Source organism: Falco rusticolus, chromosome 1, assembly GCF_015220075.1.
Source record: "Falco rusticolus isolate bFalRus1 chromosome 1, bFalRus1.pri, whole genome shotgun sequence".
Lineage (NCBI taxonomy): Eukaryota > Metazoa > Chordata > Aves > Falconiformes > Falconidae > Falco > Falco rusticolus.
The window spans coordinates 12416574-12429086 of record NC_051187.1 but is presented as its reverse complement, the minus strand read 5'-3'; the positions used below and the strand labels follow the sequence as shown (position 1 = coordinate 12429086).

Below are 12513 nucleotides of genomic sequence, written 5' to 3'. Positions count from 1 at the left end.
GATGAGCAACAGAGATTCTACATGGCCACCAACCCCTGGGCAGCATCAAAGCTGCTGTCCCTGCAGGCAGCCTCAGAGGCACCCAAACCACCACCACCCTTAAATATTCCCTGCTTGAACCTTGAGATTAGGCAAGCAAAGGTTATGTTCTTAGGGTAACGCCTCTCACAGGTTAGGCTGATTAATTATGAGACACAAGTGTAACCAATCTAACATATACATCATTCAGATTGCTGGAGGTACAGGTTATTACTGGGGAAATTAAATGCAATATTTGGCTACAGAGTCCAGTACAAGTCCACACTGGATACAGATTAGACACAGCCAGGTCCTCTCCAGCTTCACGGAGTCACGGCTCGATAATCGTACCAACACTCAGCCGTAGGGAAAGTGAAAGACACTGCCAAGTCTGTCCTTCGCTCCTCACAAGGATGTGTTTCCTAAGTGCTATCAGGAGGCTAATTAGGAAGCCAAAAAACTACACGGCTGTAGCAGAGGTATGAAATAGGACAGGCGTTACACAGAGACTTAAAACTTCTCCCTGGAAAACAGAGCCGCCAGCATTTTGAGGACTTCAGAGTTGGGTTGGGAGGGCTGAAAGCAGAGTAAGGAGGGGTACAGCCTGCAGAACCCCTGTTCCAGGCACGGCTCAGTGGGCCCACAGCAGAAACCCTTGTCGGGCATCACAGCTACGCAGGTTGTTTGCTTTTCCCAGTGATTAAGAAATTTAATTTTCCCCTCAAAAGGGAGGTCTAGGTGACTTCCAGTTTTTTTGCAATGCAGGAAACAGACTGCAGCTGACTGGCTGCACCCAGGGATTTCTTTTCTGGGGCTTCTAAATAAATGCCAATATAGCCGATAATAAATGAGTTGTTTAATTTACACTAGAGAGATGTTATGACAACAGCACCTACAAAGACGTGAAGGAATGAGTCATGACCAAAGAAGTAACGCAAAGAGGTAGTGAGTAAGAAAACATTAGCTAGGGAAGAAATTGTCATTATCTTTATAAAATGAAGAAAAAAACCTCAGCTGAGGCAAACAGGAAGAGAACTAATGCAGTTCATATTCTGTGAGTAAGGAACAGAGTATAAAACTATTTTACAGAGACGCACAAGGAAAAGCAGCGTACTGGTGAAGAGGCTCCTGTTTGGATTCTGTTGAAACTTTGACGAGACTATAAAATGGCCTCCTCTAGCCTCACTCCATGTGTGTACGTAAATAAAAATAAATCTAGGGAAAATTACAAAGGAAGATAAGACAGAAAGCTCAGCACAACAGCTAGGGCATGGTTCCTGGGAGATTTCAATAATTCAGATGTTTGCCAGGACTTTCTCAACAGAGAAGGATGGAAACGGAAACAAGTTTTGTGCTATCCTTCGGTACTCCAAGGAAGCAGAAAAGGCAGCAAACAAAGGGAGGAGAGAATTGACAAAAGTCACAAACTACAAGTTCAGGTCTTTAATAAATTATATCCAGACACATAAATACAAATCCACTTGTGTGGATTCAAAATAAGAGAAATATGACAGAAAAAAGAAAAAAAAACATTAGACGTGTTGCTTAAAAAGGGGTTAACAGGAAATCTGAGAGGATGAAAACGCAGTCTGCATCCCAGTAGAAATCTGAAGAAGTTTTATTTGGAATAGTGGAGAGATCAAAGCAGCTAAAGAAAGAATTAACCAGAAACAAGGAGTTACTTAAGGATTTTTTTAAGGAAAAAATTAGTCTTAGAACAATAGACATAACCAGACAGAATTATCCAAACACTCTAAAGACGAAGTGATTTAAAGCAACAAGCCAGACCTAATCCAACAGGCTCGAAGCTTGAGAGGTTGACAGACAAAGTAGGTAAATGAAGTAAACCTTGAAACATTTTGTATGCTGTGTAGGTAAGAGATTTGAAAATATAAAAAGGCTCAAATGAAGAAAGACAGCTTCATCTATACATCATCAGCACATATCCATCAGTATTTAACGATATCAGGGAGCCAAGATAGCACTACTGGGAAAAGATTCACTCCATGACATGGGGAATACAAGCATGCACATTGAAAAAAACTAAAATGGAAAAACAGTGAAGAAGGCGGCATAAAAGAAGCTAGGTAAAGAGACTATTTAAAGGCTTCTACTAAACATGATCTCCCAGAAACACTGATCAGCTCTTGTTTTTAACATCTTTCAGTGTTTATCCACTATTTTGGATCAGGCCTCAACGCAACACTACACAACTTCTTGCACCTTTTTCCCTAAAGAGTAACAGCATGCAATAAGTTTCTCATATTTACAGATTGTGAGAAATCTGAGAAGGCTTAGACCAGAGCCCACACCTCTCAATGGAGATCTGATTTATTAACAGACTTATTTTATTGCAGCAATAGAATCTTCTCCCTGCCACCATTTCCCCTCCCCTTCCAAAAACCTCACAATGATGCTTCCAAAATTATGTATGATTTGTATTTGTCTGACACTCTGGCTTGTTGTCCAAGTACAGCAGCTCAGGAGCCCTGCCCAGCTCTGAGCACTGGGCAGCAAGTTTGCCTCCCACTATGTCTCTTCCAAACTTTCTCTGCCTCAGTTTCTCCAGTGCCCTGACCCCAGCTGGGCATTAGCTTTCTGTGATCCAATCCATGAAGCTGTCCGTGTTAAACGCTGCCCTTGTAATCCCTCTTTGAAGAAGTCTAATGAAAAATCACATGTAGGTCCCAAAAGAACAGGATAGGAAACCCACTTAACTCCTGTCGTTGGTGCTGTCAAGCTGGAGGTCCCAAGGGGCCGAGTAATCTAAGCAAAGTGGCAAATCATGCAACCACAGAACTGAAAAAAAATCCAAAGGATCCTGACAGAACTGAACAGAGAACGTCAAATCTTTTAAACATATTGTTTCCAGTGGGCAGCACTGCTCACGTTTCTCAGGTTATATATTTTGCAGGTCTTTCTCAGCAATCACAAGGACAATAAAGTCTTCGTTTTTCATTGAAACCTTTCTCCTTTTCTGCCAATACACGTCCTAATTCAGCAAAGACCTACAGCGGTCGCGTTTACAAATACTCATGACAGTTTCTGTTCATACACAGAAATATCCTGACACAGACAGGGGGAAAGAAATTAAAATAAATGTGCTTGTTAAAGAGAAGTGGGTTTGTTTTGATTTTTCAAGAATATTATTCAAAGGTCTACTTAAGAAATTACATGGCACTTTTTGTCACTACACAAAACCAATCTTTACGTGATGCTGTGAACCACTGTAATTTAGTTTCAGAAGTCAAACTTGTGCAGTTCTGCTACACTAACTGTTTCCAAATGGAGACGGCAAAATCAGTTCAAGAGAGGCGCTAGAAATAACAGAACTGAATAAAAGGAAATGTCAACTGTATTGCAGAAGTCACAAATTACGCTGCTAGCAATTGTATTAATGGGAGAAAAAAAAAACAACTTTCCAAACAATTTTTTTTCCTAGCCTGAATGGAAGGAAAAACTCTCCATCTCCTCTCCTCTAAGCTCCCAAAATGCATTTATAATCTTGCCTTGGCAGTAAGAGAATGTAAAAAGTAACAGGACACTGCTCACCCCTCCATCAGATCCTCCCAAGGACAGTCCCCTCTCTGCTATTCTGCAGGCAAAACAATAACCTCAGATGAGAACTGAAGTCCAATTACTTTGTCCTTTAATGTCATTATTTACAACGTGTAATTCTTCAGTATTATTTGATGCATCAGATACAACCCAATTGAGTTAATAGAAGATGCCAGCTATTTGAAACTGAATCTTGCAGCCTGTCATGAAACTAAAGTATCTATGTTGCAGAACTTCTGTGCTTGTAGCCCCCTTCCATAAATCCCCAAAACACTGTCTTTCAAATACATTCTGGCCAAGTAAGATTAAACATTAAAAAAGCCCAGATCTTGATGCTTAGGGGCAGTACAAATAACTCTGTACAATGCAGAAGCGCTGTACCAAAATCAGAAGCCCAACAGAATCTGGCATCACCAAGCGGCCAGCCTGACTAGTGAACTGAGCACTTAGAGGAGCTGTGTATCGCTTTGAGCATGACACTGATATTCCTGACTTACGTGATGATTAACTGCAAAACACACTCAAAGAGGCTGATAACTTATTTTAACTGCATAATTTGACAGTGTCCCCTACTATTTGATTAAATCTCACCACTTAGTGTTCATAGAGGTCTACAGGGTCAGCACTAGCTCATAACTACCCAGAAAGAGACTCCACTGAAAGGCGGCTTATGTTGTTTTGTTCTGGTTTTAAAGGCCAAATGGAACAGAAGGACAAGTGAAAAATCCTTTAAAACTTACTTAATTCATTTACCTTTTCCCTCTGCAATGCTCGTGCCCCACAGAGCTAGGCAGACTCTGTATGAAAGAGAACTGCCTCCACTACTGCGAAGATGGAAAACAGCTTTTAAAAAAGTTTAGTGCTTTAACCAGTTTAACCCATCCTCCTTCAGCTAAGGAGCTTTGTGCTACACCTTAAACACTGGCACACTGTCATTAAAGCAAGTGCTTGTAAAAGTTAAGCATTAAAAGAAAAATTACCTACGGATTCTTTCAGCTTCTTCCCTTGTGATTACTGCATCAGTCACACCTCTTCCACACTTTCTAGGAGTGCACCCTGGAACACAGATGAAGGAAAAAAAGATGATAAGAGATCATCTTTCAAACAAGGTTCAGAACAAGTCTCTATTTCTCCTACTCCCCTTTGAAGTTCACAGCATTCAGAAGGGATACTGGCAATCTCAGAACATTTTAGATCACTTAAAATTACAAGACAATTACATCTCCATTCTGATGCGTTTAGCACTGCCATCAGAGAGAAGACAAGGCAGCCAGTGTCACTGTTGCTTCTGGACAGATTCGAGTCCCCAGGACTCATCTAAACTACATCACTTTCCCTGCCATGGCTGGTTGGCGTAATTCAGGGGAATTACACCAGCTAAGCTGACAAATTATGCCCTGCCACATCCACAATGCAATTCAACAGAACAGAGATGATTTAAAAGGAATAAATCTCAACACCCAGAGTAGCACAGCTGCTGGAGATGTGGCTGTCATGCATGACCTAGAGCTTCCAGTGCTTAGGTTAAGCAAAATGCCCAGCAATACTGTGCCTTTAAAAGCAAACTACTTTTCCTGCTGATATGAAAATCATTCTTAGAAATTAAAACTGACTTACTGATGTTCATTTGCACATCTACCACTTCAAACCAGAGAAGATGGCCTTTGTTTAGTAAGGCTGTACCAGACACATCTGTATCTCAGTGCACATGCAGCAAGAGAGAGATTCAGTGATTTCTGCCCTTCTTCCCAAATGCAACAGTGAAAACAAAAGCTTCTGTTTATATGACAGTCTCTGAAAGGATGATGATCTTAGATGATTTCATCTTACACATCCTATTCTAGCCTTTGGGCAGGCAGGGCAAGAACTAGAAAATCTCAGTAGTGCCACATGGATCCTTCCATCTCAGGCTGACAGTTCCAAATCAGCCAAGATTTCTTGCAGCTAAACCCCCTTAACACCACGTGCCAATACACAAAGTGTTTTTATTACTGTGCAAGGAAGTCTTCAACTCAGACAGAGGTCCAGTACACACCACTCAGGTACAATACAAAACACAAGAAGAGTTCTGTCCCGAACCCAAATAGCCTCAACAGGATAAACAAACTTGATTGTCCTAGAGAGAGAAGAAGAAAAAAAAAAAAAAGAAAAAAAAAAAAAAAGAGATGCAGAAGACAAGACACACTTGGATGCAGACTGCAGTGGACATAACACCAGAGCACCACCATGCCAATAACAGAAAAGAGAGAATGCCACTCAGACAGGTGTGAAATCACTACCTGACAAAAGAAACTGAAAAAAATGGTTAGAACGCAGGGTTCCTGAATAGGTATAGGATCTTTATGTAGTAACAATATATGCTACTTCATGTATTAACACAAAGAACTGAATTTAACCTACGTTTCAGTATTCAACCTAATTAATGCGGTTTATTAACAGAGATTTCTGTAGTCAAGCACTAAGAACCACTGTATTTGTTCACTGGAAAAACAATGGTAATATAAAAGAGCAGTGAATTTGATCGTTCCAACTGCACTGCCAGGAGAACAAAAGCAGCATCTTTCAGATTTGCTCAGCCCTCTCCTCCTGCACACAGGCGAGTCAAGAGGAAACAAATAACATTCTGTATGGGGCATCTATACAAATGCACTTTGAAGAGCAGCTTTTTATATGAGACTTTGCACAAAAGCATCTTGAAGCACACAGTTTGGACATGTATGATTAAAAAGCCTCTTAAAATTCATTGCTAAGAAATTAACATTAAATTGTAAAAATGGTAAAAAGCCTGCTTTAAGAGTTCCAGGTAAAGAATATGTGAAAGTTCTTACGAAATTAGAAGGCTGGTCCACAACAGCCTTCAGGCAAGAAGAAATAAGATCAGTTCTGAGCCACCAGAGACATTGGGATGCCACACTTGGCACTTTACTGAGGAAGACCCATATATAGATGTAAAGCCACAGAAAACTTGGGATGAGTGTATTTTCTGACACCTGCCAATACACTTACTGTTGCCGAACTGAGCTTCTCTTCAAGGATTATTTGCTCATCAGAACACAAGGGGCAGGGGAACTCATGGAAAGAAATCAATCAATTCACTCATGCAAGTCAAAAGCAACTAATGGTAACAATGACCGCAAACTGACAGAAAGAGAAATCTTGCCACAGCACGGGTGCTTTGTAGGAATTTCCACTCAATCTTACCAGACATACCCTGGCTATGCCTCGGGTGCACAGCAGAGCCCTCCAGTTACACCCATGTTTCAAGAAGAGAGAAGCAATAAAAAGATGTGTGGGGGAATAGGCTGAGTACTGACAGCAACACAGCAAATTCCACACAGTTCCCTTGCTCGGGAAAAGAGAAGTCCCTTAGTTGACATGTTTAAATTGAAGTCAAAAGGCACCCACACCAAGCGGACTGTTTAAACACAGATCAAGGTCAGGAAACCAACTGGATGACAACCCAGATAATTCATCGTGTTTTCCGACTACCCTGCAATAATTCACTGAAGTCAGCTCAAGATTCAGATTCCAGGAAGCACACCAAATTATTTGAAGATGACTTAAGAAACTAGCAGTCTAAAATAATGCCAGAGATTACACTCATAAGCATCCATTTATCAATGCCAGCACACAACCCAGCACTGTGACATGAACAAACCACAACCGCTGCTCCCTCAACTCACTTTTCGCCTCTCAACCCTGTGAGCTAAAGAAACAAGTAGAATCAAAACATACCATTCATCAGAAACCGTAGAGCCTTGATATTAAAAAAAGCGCCAAAAACATTAGAAATTCTGGCAGCAAGCCAAAGGTGCTTTGCATATTAAAGAACAACACTCTGCAATACAGTACCAGCCCCCAAAAGGTACAGAATTAAAACCCACTAGGGCTTTACAGGCAGAAAGTTGTTCAAAGTTACAAATTCAGGGGAGGAGGGAGAAAGAGGGAGCTTCTGTGCCATGTCTCAGGCACATTGCAAATATCCCCTCTGCAACCAGAAAGGCTAGGCACAGTTTTTGTGGAAACTCTTGCATTTTTCAATCTCAATTCCAGGAACAAACAATCGGCAAGTCAAAACACTACAGATCTTGCAATAAAAATGCAAGCACTGGAAACGCTGTAGTCCTTTGGAGCATATGACCTAGCAGCTTTGAAAAGCAACAAGTAGCAGCCAGCAAACACTGCAAACTATTTGTCTGCCCTAACAAAAAAGCACACATTTTATGTTACTGTGCCTTAAAGGCTCCATCATACATTCAGCAGTGGCAGATTAAAATCAATTATTTGCTCTTGAATGCCAGGCTGAAGAGCATCTCAGAAGCCAGTTGACAGGGATGAGATATCTCTGACTCCAGGCTAGCAAATACTCACCCAAAGAGTGAGACAGATGGCTGAGGAAGTTACAGCTTCCAGCACCCAATTTTAAACTCAAATGCATGTAAAAAGAAACAGCCAAAGAGGAACCAGTCTGGGTTCCCAGGACTTAAAAAACCTTTCTGATTTCAGAAGACATTTGTGCTCTATTTCCAGCTGCAAACAACAGCACAGACCTTTTACAGTTTTGGAAAGGCTGGTGACGGAGAGTCCAGATTTGGCAAAACTACAGGGTTACCTAGGACAACTGTTACATGTCTAGGGCCTCTGACAAAGAGCTGGCTAAGGCAGTACTGGGAGCAGGAGGTGTTCTGAAGGCAACAGCAGAAGCTCTTCCAAACTGAGAAGAAAAACAAGAAAAAGGTAGCCCAGCATAAAGTCAGTCAGGTACCGTCAATAAGGCACAAACACTGGATGAACACTAAGGAAAAAAACAGAATAGTCTGTTTGAGAACAATTTTAGCATTATGAAATGTGTCATCTTTGTCTGAGAGACCATGGTACACGGAAGCACTGAAGTGTTAAAAGCATACTTGGAGAATCTGCACAAGAGAAATTCAGTTTAGTATTACAAAGTACCCAGTAGCTTCTACAAATTTGTGCAGAGCAGTCACAAAATCACTCACGTATCTAATAAGGCACTCTGCTTTGGATCTTTAGAGTTGTATTTTATTTTTTTTCCCCAAAGTAAGGGAGAAGCATACCCAAACATGCAAAACCACAAGTATTCCCTATGGTCCCTGCTCCTGTTCAGTACACAGAAAACAGACTGTTAACACAGGGGTCCAAATGTCTAAACTGCAGCTCTGTCTTCTACCTAAAGTGGTACTTGGCCAAGAACCATATGCTGTCAAGACGAGGACAATTCACGTGAGAAGCAAGCCCCATCACAGCGCTCCTTTAATGCAATCCATCTCAAAGCAGGACTAGAGGAAACAAAGATTTATTGGATGACGTCTCCATAACTGCACCAGCAGTCCAGGTGCTAGACCTTTTCCTCCGCTGCTCACAGACTTCTTTCCTCATCCACTGATCTAGTCTCTGGAAAAGCATCTCAAAGCTGTCTCCTGGGCAGTGATGGCGGATGCTTTGCACACTGTCACAGTAAGTCAACACACCTAAGAGACTAGCCAGGAGTTCCATCAGACGCACTAGAAGCCACAGTAGCTTTAAGTAGTTAACCATGTCTCAAGACAGCAGAAATAGCCAAGACCTGGCCACAGGGTTCAGAACACAGATGAGACCGTGCTCACAGAACACCCTATCTCCTGCAAATATAATAAGTTAGATGCTTGGCCTCTGGAAAAGAATAATAATTTTATTTCTGTATGAAGCATGTTTACTGGCAGGTAGTGCTACGGAAATAAACCCACTGCTTTGTCACACCAGCTACTGTATCACTTGAAGCAAACCAGAAGCTCAGTTGCACCAGTTCGGTTTGAAGCAGGGCCATGTGCATAAATAAAAAGCTCATCTCAGCTGCAGAAACTTTACGGCAGAGTATCAGGCACCAAGAGATGATAGGAATGTGCCTCCTTCTGACACAGAGCCAGCAGCTGCGGATGTCAAGCCAGAGAACGGAAAGCTATTGAGTGACAGAAAGCTATTTCCAAAGTGACTAAAGCTTCAGAGCTGAATCTAGTTTGGCAGAAAACCATAACCTGCATTTACTGCCTCACTGAGCTCTCAGCAGCAGGCGGTGGAGCAAGGAGCTCAGCTCTGCCGGGCCAGCAAGGCTCAGCAGCTCACCGCCACCCTCTCGTGGGCTCCGAACAGGAGACAAGAGTTAAGTGGCGGAGTTCATTACCACAGCACGGCTTCAATTAACCACTTCACAAAAGAAATGTTCGCACGTCCCCAACACCACTGATCTTTCTGAAAGCATAGTACAGGGGAACACGTGTAAGAACATCTGCTAAAACCCAAAATTAATCACATAAGAAGCAGCAGCAAGCAAACATCTAATTATAAAGCCGGAATACAACCACACAAGTGTGCTCCACCTTGTTCCTCCTGGGCTGATGCCAACCGCGTCAATCATTCCCATACAAAGCCAGGAGAGGTCACGCTTCACCCCGCAGTCAGCATTTGCACAGCTTGCTCCCCATGACACCACAAGAATAGAGAACCCATTCATTCCTTTTCCTGGGCAGAGATATCCTTGAAGTTCTTGCTTTCCTTATGATGAAAGGATAACTGATGCAGTTGCCAAGACCACAAGTCCTCAGCTCAGAAAATTCCTCTTGCAAACCAGGGAAGCGACAAATAAGGTTTTGTTGGTTTGGGGGGTTTCTTTTGATAAGCAAAAGCCATAGTAGCAGAACGCAGACAGTTTTAGCCTTAGTGCAGTCATAACTGCCAAATCTGTGGCAACACCGGCTGCAGTTTTCTCTGGCCTTGGCACTACGCTAATCAAGCCAAAAGCAATTTCTCCCTATAGTAACTATGAAAAGTTAAAACTGAACATGTGTTTTCACAAGCTCAGCCAGAAAAGGCCCCCTCCTGAGGAAGTGTTCTTGCTGGTAGCTTCCTGATAGTTTTCTTGGCCACAATAAAATTTGGGCTGAACCCTTCAAAAAAGATGCTACTGTAGCCTTTCCTCAGTGCTGCTATCTGACCACATAGAAACTTCTGCTTTGTTACAAGCCTTCTGACCAACAGCACTGGCCACCTGAAGAGGACAGGGGATACCGCCACATCTCTGGGGCACCACATCCAGGCTGCGGTTTGATGAACACTTTCTACAAGAATTGCCACTGGAAGAAAGTTAGAAATCGTAGAATCATAGAACAGCCCAGGCTGGAAGGGACCTCAAAAGATCACCTGGTCCAGTCTTTTGTGGTAAAGGGAGCCAAGATGAGAATATCTAGCACCGTGTCCAATCACATCATGAAAACCTCCAGTCATAGGGAGTCTGCTGCTGGAGGCTGTTCCAATGATTGAATGTTCCCTCTGTAAAAAAAAAATATCTTTTTTATATCAAGACAAAACCTTGCCCGCTGCAACTTGTACCCATTGCCCCTTGTCTTCTCCACGTGGCTCCCTGTGGAAGGGGACCTTCCATTCTCTTTGCAGCTGCCCTTTAAATACCGGGATACTGTGACATGGTCCCCCCTGAGCCTTCTCTTCTCCGGGGAAAAGAGACCCACCTCCTCTAGTCTTCCCTCATAGGGCAGGTTCTCCAGCCCGTTGATCGTCTGTTCTTCCTCAGGTCCAAGCAGCTTCTTCCTGTCTCCACACTGCCTCCAGCTTTGCATCAGCAAGTGTTTTGTCAGCCACATAATCAACCAGGTAAGACAACTGATTTGGTGAAAAGCTAACTCAAAAAGAGTATTTTTTTTTAGATGAAATAGCTCATCGGTCAACGCACAGCTAGACATACAGGTAGGCTAACAAAAAGCAAGAGTAGAGCTACGTTCTGGCAGCAGTAACAGCTCAAAATATACCTCAAGATACACTTAGCAAAACTGAAAGAGATCAGCATAGTTCATCCATGAAAACTGTGTTAGACTCTCACTGCTCTTCATGAAGATGATAATCTTTCACTTCTCTCAAAGATCCAACATCAACATTCCAAAGAAATAAATACCAGGGGAAACACATACCAATTTGACTGAAAAGAGGCTCAGAAAGATGTAAGACAAAGTGCTTTGCAGGCAGCATCAAAAGCTGCCGACACACATACACCCCTCAAAAGGAGCGTAGCTGAAGCTGGCATTTGTGCCATTACCACATGCTAGCGGCACAGACAATATCCTAAGTCAGTCCCGTTCCATGCCCTGTATGGTATTCACTAGCAGAAAACTCACCCGCAAGCCTATCACTGGAATCGCAGAGTATGGAAAGACACTAGAAACAGATTCAGCAAAAGGTTTATTCCATGCAGCCTAAGCAAAGCAGTTTCAGAGGAGAACTATATAGGAATGACAGAAGAACCTCTGGAAGCCACAGCTTCTGGGCTGGCCCAAGACTAAACAATACACAGGATAACCAGGCATTTGCTGGAAACACAGGAGCGCTGCAGCACATGTGGTTTAACAAACTTAGACAGCAGTCAGCCTGTTACGGTCCTCGAGACCACCTCATCCCACTTCAGCCAATCCTACCCAAATACCTTCAAATCTTTTGTGGCTGTCGTAGTCCTCCGAGCAGGGGATCTCGATGAACTTGCCCTGCAGGTTCTCGCTGTGAGGAGCCAGCACCTCCGTGACCCCATCCTCGGCGCTCAGGCAGTTCCAGCTCAGCAGGCCACCGAGGGCAGCCGAGCAGAGGAGGCACGCTGCCTTCAGCCACCGCCACCGCGGCTCCGGCTGGCCCCGGCTCTTCTTAGCACTATGGAGGGAGCACAGGGACAGTCCCACGGAGCGAACCGCGCTCGCCAGCCGGCCAGGAGCCGAAACCGGGCAGGCCGGTGAAGGGGCAGTGCCCCGGCTGGCCCCTTGCTTTGAGCACACACAACACATTTACAGACACAGGCAGCGCTTTTCCCTCCCTCACGCCTGCAGGTTACAGGCCGCCCCCACCCCCGCCCAGCAGCTCCCACAGGGGCCGCAGCCCGCTCCC

General features: G+C 43.4%; 1 protein-coding gene across 6 annotated transcripts in view; it reads right to left on the bottom strand.

Annotated features, from left to right (window-relative positions):
- The window catches only part of OGFOD3 (2-oxoglutarate and iron dependent oxygenase domain containing 3), a 44723-nt gene that overhangs the window by 31967 nt on the left and 243 nt on the right, over window positions 1-12513 (bottom strand). The window contains exons 2-4 of one of the 6 annotated variants that reach the window (XM_037410099.1): window positions 12065-12282; window positions 4557-4632; window positions 3571-3613 (exon numbers count right to left, since the gene is read on the bottom strand). In XM_037410099.1, the coding sequence (XP_037265996.1) occupies window positions 3571-3613; window positions 4557-4632; window positions 12065-12282 (337 nt within the window). Of the gene's footprint in view, window positions 1-3570; window positions 3614-4556; window positions 4633-12064; window positions 12447-12513 lie in introns of those variants that run through there. The other 5 variants (XM_037410121.1, XM_037410132.1, XM_037410092.1 and 2 more) reach the window with 5 other exon arrangements.